This window comes from Aotus nancymaae, unplaced genomic scaffold (assembly GCF_030222135.1).
Source record: "Aotus nancymaae isolate 86718 unplaced genomic scaffold, 86718_ANA_hifiasm-v0.15.2.pri h1tg000014l, whole genome shotgun sequence".
NCBI classification, from domain to species: domain Eukaryota; kingdom Metazoa; phylum Chordata; class Mammalia; order Primates; family Aotidae; genus Aotus; species Aotus nancymaae.
This window is the reverse complement of record NW_026988425.1, coordinates 86,629,337-86,641,874: the sequence shown is the minus strand read 5'-3', so window position 1 is coordinate 86,641,874 and position 12,538 is coordinate 86,629,337. Positions and strand designations below refer to the sequence as shown.

Here is a 12,538-nt window from a genome sequence, read left to right as displayed (position 1 = left end):
AGAACTCCATTTGCTAGCAAAGGGAAACTGTGAGGGACTGTGCTATAAGGAACGGTACACTCTGGCCCAGATACTACGCTTTTCCCATGGTCTTCATGATCTGCAGACCAGGAGATTCCCTCAGGTACCTACACCACCACAGCCCTGGGTTTCAAGCATAAAACTGATGGCCATTTGGGCAGACACTGAGCTAGCTGCAGGAGTTCTTTTTCATACCTCAGAAACACAACCAAAAAAAGAAAATTTCAGGCCAATATCCCTGATGAACATTGATGTTCATCAAATCCTAAATAAAATACTGGCAAACAGAATCCAGCAGCTCATTAAAAAGCTTATTCACAACAATCAAGTCAGCTTTATCCCTGGGATGCAAGGCTGGTTCAACATATGCAAATCAATAAACGTAATCCATCACATAAACAGAACCAGTGACAAAAGCCACATGATTATCTCAATAGATGCAGAAAAGGCCTTCGATAAAATTCAGCGCCCCTTCATGCTAAAAACTCTCAAAAAACTAGGTATTGATGGAACATATCTCAAAATAGTAAGAGCTATTTATGACAAACTAGCAGTCAATAACATACTGAATGGGCAAAGCTGGAAGCACTCCCTTTGAAAACTGGCACAAGACAAGGATGCCCTCTCTCACCACTCCTGTTTAACATAGTATTGGGAGTTCTAGGGGGGGCAATCAGACAAGAGAAAGAAATAAAGGTATTCAAATAGGAAGAGAGGAAGTCAAATTGTCTTTATTTGCAGATGACATGATTGTATATTTAGAAATCCTCATCATCTCAGCCCAAAATCTCCTTAAGCTGATAAGCAACTTCAGCAAAGTCTCAGGATACAAAATCAGTGTGCAAAAATCACGAGCATTCCTATACACCAATAATAGACAAACAGAGAGCCAAATCATGAGTGAACTCCCATTCACAATTGCTACAAAGAATAAAATACCTAGGAATACAACTGACAAGGGATGTGAAGGAAATTTTCAAGCAGAACTACAAACCACTGCTCAAGGAAATAAGAGAGGACACAAACAAATGGAAAAACATTCTATGCTCATGGATAGGAAGAATCAATATTGTGAAAATGGCCATACTGCCCAAAGTAATCTGTAGATTTAATGCTATCCCCATCAAGCTACCATTGACTTTCTCCCCAGAACTAGAAAAAAACTACTTTAAATTTCATATGAAACTAAAAAAAAGCCCATATAGCCAAGACTAATCCTAAGCAAAAAGAACAAAGCTGGAGTCATCATGCTACCTGACTTCAAAATATACTGCAAGGCTACAGTAACCAAAACAGCATGCTCTGGTACCAAAACAGAGATATAGACCAATGGAACAGAACAGAGGCCTCATAAATAACTCCACACATCTACAACCATCTGATCTTTGACAAGCCTGACAAAAACAAGCAATGAGGAAAGGATTCCCTATTTAATAAATGGTGTTGGGAAAACTGGCTAGCCATATGCAGAAAACTGAAACTAGACCCTTTCCTTACACGTTATACAAAAACTAACTCAAGATGGATTAAAGACTTAAATGTAAGACCTAAAACCACAAAAACCCTAGGAGAAAACCTAGGCAATACCATTCAGGACATAGGCATGGGCAAAGACTTCATGACTAAAACACCAAAAGCAATGGCAAACAAAAAACAAAATTGACAAATGGGATCTAATTAAACAAAACAGCTTCTGCACAGCAAAAAAAACTATCATCGGAGTGAAGAGGCAAACTACAAAATGGGATAAAATGTTTACAATCTATCCATCTGACAAAGGACTAATATCCGAAATCTACAAAGAACTTAAACAAATTTACAAGAAAAAAACAACTCCATCAAAAAGTGAGTGAAGGATATGAACATACACTTTTCAAAAGAAGTCATTTATGCAGCCCACAAACATACGAAGAAAAGCTCATCATCACTGGTCATTAGAGAAATGCAAATCAAAACCACAATGAGATACCATTTCACATCAGTTAGAATGGCAATCATTAAAAAGTCAGGAAACCACAGATGCTGGAGAGGATGTGGAGAAATAGGAATGCTTTTACACTGTTGGTGGAAGTGTAAATTAGTTCAACAATTGTGGACAACTGTGTGGCAATTCCTCAAGGATCTGGAACAAGAAATACCATCTGACCCAGCAATCCCATTACTGGGTATATACCCAAAGGATTATAAATCATTTTACTATAAAGACACATGCACACGTATGTTTATTGCAGCAATATTCACAATAGCAAAGTCTTGGAACCAACCCAGATGCCCATCAATGATAGACTGGATAAAGAAAATGTGGCACATATACACCATAGAATACTATGCAGCCATAAAAAATGATGAGTTCATGTCCTTTGCAGGGATGTGGATAAAGCTGGAAACCATTATTCTCAGCAAACTGACACAGGAACAAAAAACCAAACACCACATGTTCTCACTTATAACTGGGAGTTGAACAATGAGAACACATGGACACAGGGAGGGGAACAACATACACCAGGACCTGTTGGGGGTTGGGGGACCAGGGAAGGGATAGCATTAGGAGAAATACCTAATGTAGATGACAGGTTGATGGGTGCAGCAAACCACCATGGCACATATATACCTATGTAACAAACCTGTACATTCTGCACATATATCCCAGAACTGAAAGTATAATAATATAAATAAATAACAGGCAAGTTCTGTATATAAATGTGCAGGTGAGTTCTATCTGATATCTACTTATTAAATCATCTTTAAATATAAATATCATAGAGACTTGGCTATACCCATTATAGAGATTAAAACATATGCAGAAATTTTCAGTGCTATAACTATATATAGTTTACACACTTCTAGTTAAAGTGAAAAATAAAATATTTTGGGTTCCTATCAGCATTTTTTTCTTAGGCACTAAAATTATCTTCCTAGAAAAAGATGACACAATTGCTTCAAAAATTTGTCTTTACTTCTTTCCCCCGAAAGATTTTGAAGGATACATTATGGAAAACTAAGAGTAGTACAATGGCAATATGGGGACTTCCCTTCTCCTTTTGTTTTCCCATCTTAGGGCTTTCATCCTCAGTGTCTCTTTAGTTATGCCCTTGCCTTGGTTCTCTGAATCATATAACTTATGGTCTCTGGTATAAACTTTGCCCAGTAACCCTTGCCAGGAATCATCTGGTTGAAATCAATTTCTAGATACCTTGAATAACATGCTCCAATTTGGGAATAAGGTTTAAGAACACATAATTGATTTTGGGTCAAAAACCTGGTATTGTCAGTCAGGGGGTTGAATAAAGCCAGACATTCTCAATGCTGGAAACTACAGCGTGTGCACCAAATATCAATCAGTTTGAATGGGAGAGAAAGTGGAGTAATGGAATGAGCATGGGTTTGAAGTCAGAGAGATCTGCGTTCCAAGTCCAGTAGACATACTTGTTAGCTTGGACTAGTTTCTCAATATTCCTGAAACAAGTATTAAGTGAGAGGAACACAAAATGCCCTCACACACATCCTATTTTGAATTTCTCCAAGCAGCAAACCCCGAGACAAGGATTCAAATAAATGTAGTTTATTTTTTAAGTGGAAGAAATACTGGAAGAGGAGTGGGTAAGTGATACAAAGAGAGGAAGAGAGCAAATAAAAATTTGTGTAATCAAGCTAACTACCATAGGAGTGACCAGAACTTAAACCTCTGGGGAAAATTCTGAGAACCAGTATAAAATATATGTTTCAGAGTTATCCCAGCAAAGGAGCAAGGTTGCTGAGGTATTCATACACCAACTCTTCTCAGTCATTGGTTGAGGGTCACTCTGATGGTGTTCATTCCTGGTCCTTGCAACCTGTTTTGCTAAAAGGTACAAGAAATGCAGACTCTAACAGATGTAAGTCAGGCTAGTGTGAACTGAGAGATAAGGGCAAGAGGATGTGGGGTGATAGAATTTGGCTCTGTGTCTCCACCCAAATCTCATCTTGAATTGTAATCCCTACATGTCGAGGGAGGGACCTGGTGAGAAGTGATTGGATCATGGGGGTGGTTTCCCCCACACTGTTCTCATGATAGTGAGTTCTCATAAGATCTAAAGGTTTAAAGGTGTTGGCAGTTCTCCTCCTGCTTGCTCTCTCCTGCTGCCATGTAAGATATGCCTTGCTTTCTCTTTGCCTTCTGCTGTGATTATACGTTTCCTGAGGCCTCCCAAGCCATGCATAACTAGGAGTCAATTAAACCTCTTTATAGCTTACCCAGTCTCAGGTAGTTATTTTAAGCAATATGATAATGGACTAATACATGGGGTCATTGACAATGTCTTCTATGGCCCTACCCTTTACACTACTGAGGTCTGCTTATTCCCTATGTTAGGTTCCCTGAATTCCATCATTGATTCTTCAGAGTCATAGCTGCTTACAATTTATTTATCTATGTAAGCTTAATGATAATGGACTTAGTAGGACAGGCTACAGTACCCCTTGCTCTAGATATTTCTGAATCTGCAAGTCATATTCATTATTATATTCCACCACCTATTCCACCTTTCTCTCATCACTAGCCATCATCTCTGCTGATTTATGTTATTTGCTGGGTGGGGTCACTGAGACCTTCATCCTCGAGGTGCTGAACTTCTGTTTACCATTCCTTTATCAGACTTGGTTACTGAAGTCTTCTATATGTGATTATTGTCAGTCATGAAAGCATTAAGAGATGTGAATCTCTTGAGTTACAGATACACCTCCCTGTTCCCCTTATGCAGTAGCAAGCCCAGGTTCTCATGATAAATAGGGTTAATCACTCTTGCCAGCATAGTAACTCCTTTCTTTTCCTGATAGACTGCTGGCATGTGGAGCTAAAAATGACCAGATGGCAGCTATAACTTTAGATTTAGTGGAATCCTAAATGGTCCTCTGGTAGAGGTGTGTATACCCCCATCCCACCCCACCATGGAAACCAGAACCTCTGCTTCTCCAGAGTTTCTAGATATTGGCATAGAAAGCACAAATTTGCCAAGTGGATAATCAGAATCTTTGGTGGGAGGGGCTGCTCCTACTTTCACTCCGTGTCTCTCAGACCTATGTAGTTTGTCTGTTGGAGTAACAGTACCATATAATGATGGTTCAAAGTAAATATCAAGTCTTGAGGGACAGTGTTCCAGCACCACCGCATGTCATTCCTAAGCTGTGAATTTTGGAGTCCATTCCAATTTTCTGCTAGTCTTTCAGCTTCTGTGTGATACATAAATGGTAGGAACAATGTATCCCATGGTCATGTGACCTGAGCAATAATGATACTTATATCCCAGTCTGAACCTACTGCAGAGCCGTCTCTTGGCCCTAGCCTTACCTCACATCAAGTTGCAAGTCAGGACAGTATGGACTGATAATGGCTAAGATTCTGTTTAAACATTGTATTGCAGCATGAGCATATACCAAAAAAAAATTGAAGAAAGTATAGCAACTAATTGATGAGTTTTCAAAAACATACCTCAATGTAGCTTAGATTTTTCACAATGATTTCATAAGAATAGATTGATAGTTTCATAAACCAGTAATGCTTGGACCCCATTACTACTTGGAATTTAAAAATTCTTTAGGCCAGTTTGTACCCCAGAAATATAGCACTTATTGGATATAAGCTGAGTACAACCCAGCCATAAATTCATCCTGTCTCCTAGTACAAGATTTATGAGTTCTATAGGATTTATATAAAATTTTTCCTCTCTTTGTATTATAGTGGAATTCAACGTGTACATATTTGATACATACATACATGTATATATATATGTATATATATAAAATTTCCCTTTCTGTCATTTTTTGTAAGGCTAATCTCACTTTCACAGCTCCACCAGCTCAAAGGCTGAGGGAACATATGCTTCTCCATATGCCCAACACAGATTCCTCAATGCATTTATTACTCAGAGCTTGGTGATTGAAGAATGTTTGTACTATTTTATTTTTCCTCATAGTGAGTCATTCTACTGTACATTTCAAAATCTGTGATAAGTTGAAAGATCCAAGAATTGAGGTACATGTCAACAAACAGCTTTCCATCTGGTAAATGAGAGATTTTATTTATAATCAGGTATTCAGATACAGTGGTATAAAATGACATTCAAATCGTTTTATTTCATGACTGAAGGGCTAAGCAAAAACACTAAACACCTCCAATCCATTCACTGCACTGCAACCAGATCAGGAATCCCCTCTGCCTTAAACTCTCCAATGAGTCTAAAATCCACACCTTGAGATATTGTGGCCCTCCGTGATCTAGCTCTCGGCTCCTTATTCAGACTATCTCTCAAACATTCTCCTTCCTTTCTACACTCCAGCCAAATGAGATCTTTCCGTTAGCACAACTCAAGCATAATATATAGGTAGGAAATGTTCAAAACCCAAGTCAATTTTAATGTACAACTTACTACCAAGTAGATTTTTTCATGCATTGAACCCCAAGGGAGCATCTAGAAGTTAGGGTTTAGGGTTTAGGATGGAAGTAGGGACAGCCATTGTGAGGATCTGCTTTAGATTTTTAGTCCAAAGGGATCACCTAGTAAATTATTCCTTTGGCACCATATTTGGAACTACTGCAAAAGCCAGAACCAGACTAATCTGCAAAAGTAATTCAGAACTCCTGGGATGTTCAGAACTGATAGACTTAATTCCTCTGGCCCTCGAGTTTAGTAACACCCTTCTCTCTTTACCACCCACCCAAGGCAGCAGGTTTCCTAGCTAACAATGCCCCACCAGTTGCCTAAGGAGTTACTCCAATTTGAGATATGTTTTCAGAGTTTTACATGGGAAGCCTGAGTTGGTCCAAAGTTCAAGCACAAGCTGACAGATTTTGTGCATCATAAAGTTATGAGATGTTCCAAACACCATTCCAAGCCAAGGGGAAGGTGTTCTGAGACTTTTTCATTTTGTGTCTTTGAATCTTCTCATTTTGTTTAAGCCAGTCTTTCGGCAAAGCGTCCTCATCATTTTTTTTTTTCTCTAAGTTTGCCTACTCATTTATGAGCAGAAAAAATCAATCGGTTAATATTTAGAAAGCCTTTAAATGTGCTTAGTTCACTAAGGAAGCTTTGGGATATAAAGCAAGTGTCTTCACAAAGTTTGAATCTGGGTGAATTGTACAGATAAAACTTTAATTGATTAAGTAATAAAGTGCTAAAATGTGTAAACTTACCACTGTGAGGAGAAATTTTAGTGAACACTTCACAGGGACAGTGAAAATTTTGCTGCAAATTAAAGGAAGAATAGGATTAATATAAAGATAAATGACTATAGGGAGTTCATTGCAAGGATGATATCTCAGCTTTGGCTGCTATAACAAATATACCATAGACTGGGTGGCTTAACAAACACTTATTTCTCATGATTCTGGAGGCTGAAAGTCCAAGGTAAGATACAGTACAGTTGGATGTTAGTGAAGGCCTTCTTCCAGGTTTCTCATAGCGAACCTCTTATATCCTCATGCAGAAAGGAGGTCAGGCTAACTCTCTGGCCTCTTCTTATGAGGACTGTAATCCCATTCATGGAGTCTCCACTCTCCTGACCCAGTTATCTCCCCAAGTCCCCATTGCCAGATATGTTGGGATTAGGGTTTCAACATATGAATTTTGAGGAGGCAGGACACAAACATTTAGCCCATTGTAGGTGCAGCTAAAGTGGACCTGTATGGCACAAAGGCAGAGGCAGGAAAGAGGATGCTAACTGGTCCTACGGCTACTGCCTGTGCTTCAGAAAGCACTGCCTGCAACAGTGGTTCTCAAGCCTTACCATGCATGCCTCAGAATCTCCTTGAGAAAGATTGTTAAAACACAGATTTCTGCCCTGCTCCCACCCCACCCATACCCATCGCCCTAGAATTTCTGATGGGATGAGGCTGGAGAATTAGCATTTTTCACAAGTTCTCAGGTGGGGTTGATGCTGCTGGTTTGCAGCCCAAGCTTTGAAAGCTACTAGTTTAGACTGTGTTGATAACTGGATGGCTCACCACACAGTAAATGGCATCTGCTGATGATAATGCTGCAAATTGCCTCTCTCAGTGATACCCTTTGCTCTGCATTACTTTCCACCCTGAAGTATATGATGCTCCCATTCTCACCTCTACATTGCTCAGTCCACCTTCCCTTCCCCTTGCCATCCTATTCCCACATTCTTAAGGCTGTCACCAGATTGAGTTTAACCATTTCCTGCCTTTTTTTGTTGTTGTTCTCCTTGTAAGTTGATTTCCTGTTGTGTGACTGTTAGACAATCTAAATTTTAGATTTCTAGATTTTAGAAGGGAAAAGTAAATAATGTTATCAGTTTCTTTGCTCTCCTGCTGATTCACTGGTAAATGAAAGTGGTGATGTGAGAGATCTGATTTCTATTTTCTATTCAACACTGATGATAATTTTTCAAGCAGAAGCGTATTTACCTTGGAATTCTTTCCCTTTGATGAAATGATTACCCAAGTAGGTAACAGTGTAACTGTAGTGGTTCTGATAATTGCATGTTGATATAAGGCTTTACATATTAAATAATTAAATTATGGTTGACCCTTGACAGAAACTTTGAATTGTTTTTTCATCTTCAATCACAGTACATAGCAAATTACAAACTAGCCAAACCCATCAGAACTTCTTTCCATTAATAATGAAAGGAGTTAATAGCACACAGTAGGCATTCATATATTTGGTGAATGAACAAATGAATGCATTCAAAATAAATGCATAAATGATTTTTCTTTTCTCCATGAAACAGAAACAGACATAGTTCCATGAAATATAGGCATGGGTATTTTGTATCAGTTTTAAATTTGGCAGGCTACCAAGTGTTAATTTGCTTTTAGCTAGTTGAGATTAAATGTAATTCCTTCCCCAGGCAACCCTAAAGTAAGTAAGCATGAAAGCATTTTCAGAGTAATCTGGGAGGAATTGACATTTAAAGGAGTTAGCATTACATCTGTACTTTAAGGCTATTAATTTCATAGATAAATTAACTTCATTACTCCATCTTTATCTTGCATTTTGAAAGGACTCCATCAGCTGGAGGACTGAAAGCCGAGGGTCAATTGAAACTGCTCTTATCCCAGCCAGGTTGTAATTGGAACTTGCTTCTGGAAACCCTACTGCATCATGATGGACTTTTGCTGAGAATCTTGCTAAAAAGCTCAAGTGAGTATTTGTAGTTTTAAGAATGTCCTTGAAAAACCTAGTCATTGCTCAAGTTGAATAACATTTTTTTTCTAGGCAAATATTGGAAGAAGGATGTAAACCAATGGCTTATGTTAACAGTCAGTTGGGTTAGCAGCAGGCAAAAGCATTACATCGCTTTACCAACTTATTTGAAAGAATTTGTAGGACTCTGAATAAGAGAAAACTATATTTTTATATGGCATTGTTCTATCACAAATACCATTATGTAGAAATGTATCAATATGCAGGGTTTGAAATGCCCAAAATAATTGTAAGAATGCAGTTATATTTCCAAAGCACAAGTCTGAATCAGATCTACACACACACACACACACACACACACACACACACTCACACACACACAGAGAGAGAATTAGATTAACACTGGGAATTTGAGTGTATCATGAAGAGTGCTTGTACAACTTACAAACGAGCAAGCTGTGGCCTACAGCTGTATCCATTGGAACATAGAGTAGTAATCATCAGAAAATTTTAAATGGAAATTGAGGAGTAATAGAAGACCATACCTCCCCCCCATAAATGCTTTTTATGAAAGTGGTAAGTAATATTATGTCAATATAATAATACTTCTCATTGCTGTCCCACTTCATCTAGGAAGAGTCTAACCATTTTCACATACTCCTGTGCATCTCTCCTATTCTGTATCACAAGTGAAGCCTGATTAACTTTATTGATTACTAGGTTCACTGTAGGTTTCCCAAATCAAAATCCTTTTTCTCTAGTTCCTCATCACCCACAGGACCAAAGCCAGGTCCCTTCACCATCCAGATATGATCCCAGAATAGTTTTCTAACCTTTTCCCCCACTATTTTCTTGCACACACCACCCACTTACTCCTGTTCCAGTTGTTGTCCCCAAAGCCCCAAGCATGTGTTTGCTTCACGCCTTGGCTCACCTGACTTTCCTACTTAAAGACCTGCCCTGAACAACTTGGCTTCCACCAGTCTGCAAAGGCCAGCTGATGTTCTGGAGCTTTGAATGCCCTATCTCACACTGATCTCTTCCACCCTGACCTTCATAGTGAACTTTCATCTTGGTTACTTTATTTGCCCTTAGCATGTGCTGCCTTATATTTTTATTGTGTTTATATATGAATGAGGCAAATGCCATTAGGCCCTACCAGCCTGTTAGTATACAAATGAGCTTATAGCCTTCCCTTGTCTAAATAGCTCCAGTCATTTCTGGTAATTTTTGTTTTCTCATATCTGCTCAGGACCAGTTCCCCATATTCTCTCCCATTCACCTTGATGTTTGCTTCCCAAAAGGCACTTGGGAGTGGTGTCTCTTGTGAGAATATTGCTTCTCCCCCGGTGCTCTCCAAACTGTAAAGCCATGTAATGCCAATGGTCACCACAACTCCTCAGGCCACACTGTGTTCCAAGCAGAAGAGCAAAGCTTGCTCCCTCCCAAACCCTGAATCTGATTTTATTTCCTTAGCTCCCAAACAGTACTGTTTGGGCCTCAAATCTCACGAAGTTTATCTGAAAACAATTTATTTAGCTTCAGGCTTAAACACTCTCCTAGAGAAAACTCACACTAGGGAAACTACTTCCTCAAGTAACCAACATTTGTTGTTCATTTATTAGTTATCAGGCACTATGCTAAGCATTTTATACACATTATCTAATTTGATTCTCTTTATAATCTTGTAAAATATATACTATTGTTACTCTCATGTTAAACGTAAGGACATTGGCATTGAAGATAAATATTAGTTACCCAGAGATACACATAACTGACAAACAGTGAGTAAATCTAGATTTTGAACCCAGCCAGAGCTTTCTGTCCCCTGCCCTTCCGATACAAATACTCATGCAAATTAAACCCTGAAGTGGAATAGCAGTAGTATTGGGAAGAATTGTTATCTGTACATCTCAGGTTGGATCAACCAGGACATCTTGGTACACATGAATTTAACTTGCCTCTCCAGCTTGTTAGGCAAGGTAGATTATTATAATCCTCCTTAAACTGGCACAGTGCTTTTTACATAAAGAGTTCAGTAAACAGTGCTTGGCAAATCAGTGATCAATTAGAATATAAAACATAGTGCTTCCCTTAAACTTTATAATCTAAGTGCTTTTCAGACAAAGAAGCTACGTGACAAGGATAGTATCTGACACAGCTGAGAGTTACTTTGATATAATTGCTGAAACTCACAGGCATGGTCCTATAAGAGAAATGGTCTCCATTGGATAGAATTATGGAGAATAGATTGCAAAATCAGTTGAGATAAGCCTTTTGACTATATTGAGATAGCCACTAACTACAGAAAGTACAATTATAGTTATGACTCTTTAACCATATTTTCTTACAAATGAATCCTACATTTACTTATCACAAATAATTATGTCCACCTTCTGGTATGTGTAACATGATGTTGTTTTAAAAAAACTTAGAGTTATCAAAGGTGTCATATTGTACTAATTGTGGTTCTGGTTCTTATGGAGTACAGCAGTGTATTTATCCAATCTGCTCAAATATCCATCATTTTTAACAAAGGCTATTAGACTACATGGTTGCTCTGGTATTGTCTTGTATTGAATTTTACTAGCTACTTCAAACACCATAAGGATAAAGTGACTGAAGTTACTAATCAGTTGATTGACCTACTTCTTAATCTCCAATAGAATTCGTGTCACTTCCAATTAGAAACAATATATTCACAGAATCTTGTTAATTATACTAATATAGACATTATTATGCACATAAAAAATAATGTGTAGTATTTTTGTAGAGATTTTATTTTTATTTGATTAAAAGTCTCACAATATTTTCACAGTACCATTTTGTAATTTAGAAGCTTGATAATTTTAGGAAATATTAGGAAAGCAAAATCTGTGAAACTCCATCTCTACTAAAAAAAATACAAAAAGCTGGGCGTGGTGGTACGTGCCTCTAGTCCCAGCTACTTGGGAGACTGAGGCAGGAGAATTGCTTGAACCTGGGAGGTGGAGGTTGCAGTGAGCTGAGATTGCACCACTGCACTCCAGCCTCGCACCTGGTGACGGAGCAAGACTCTGTCTCAAAAAGAAAAAAAAAAAAAAGGAAAGCAAAATCTTTGAGTAAAATACTCTGAATTATATATTTCAAGCAACATAATTATCAGTTTTTTTGGGAGACTTTTAAAAAATAAATAGTGTGTTTTTCATTTTTAAGCTAATAAGCAACTTCAGCAAAGTCTTAGGATACAAAATCAATGTGTAAAAATTGCTAGCATTTCTATACACCAACAGTGAAGCCAAGAGCCAAATCAAGGATGGGTTCCCATTCACAATTGCCACAAAATGAATAAAATATCTAGGAATACAGCTAACAAGGGAAGTGAAGGACCT

The 12,538-nt window shown here is 38.2% G+C and overlaps 1 protein-coding gene across 5 annotated transcripts in view; it reads left to right on the top strand.

Annotated features, from left to right (window-relative positions):
• KIAA0825 (KIAA0825 ortholog) overlaps window positions 1-12,538 on the top strand; it is a 457,524-nt gene that overhangs the window by 151,585 nt on the left and 293,401 nt on the right. For all 5 annotated transcript variants that reach the window (XM_064376145.1, XM_064376144.1, XM_012477515.3 and 2 more), the window contains one exon: window positions 9,025-9,164. In XM_064376145.1, coding sequence (XP_064232215.1) covers window positions 9,025-9,164 — 140 coding nt within the window. The remainder of the gene's footprint in view (window positions 1-9,024; window positions 9,165-12,538) is intronic.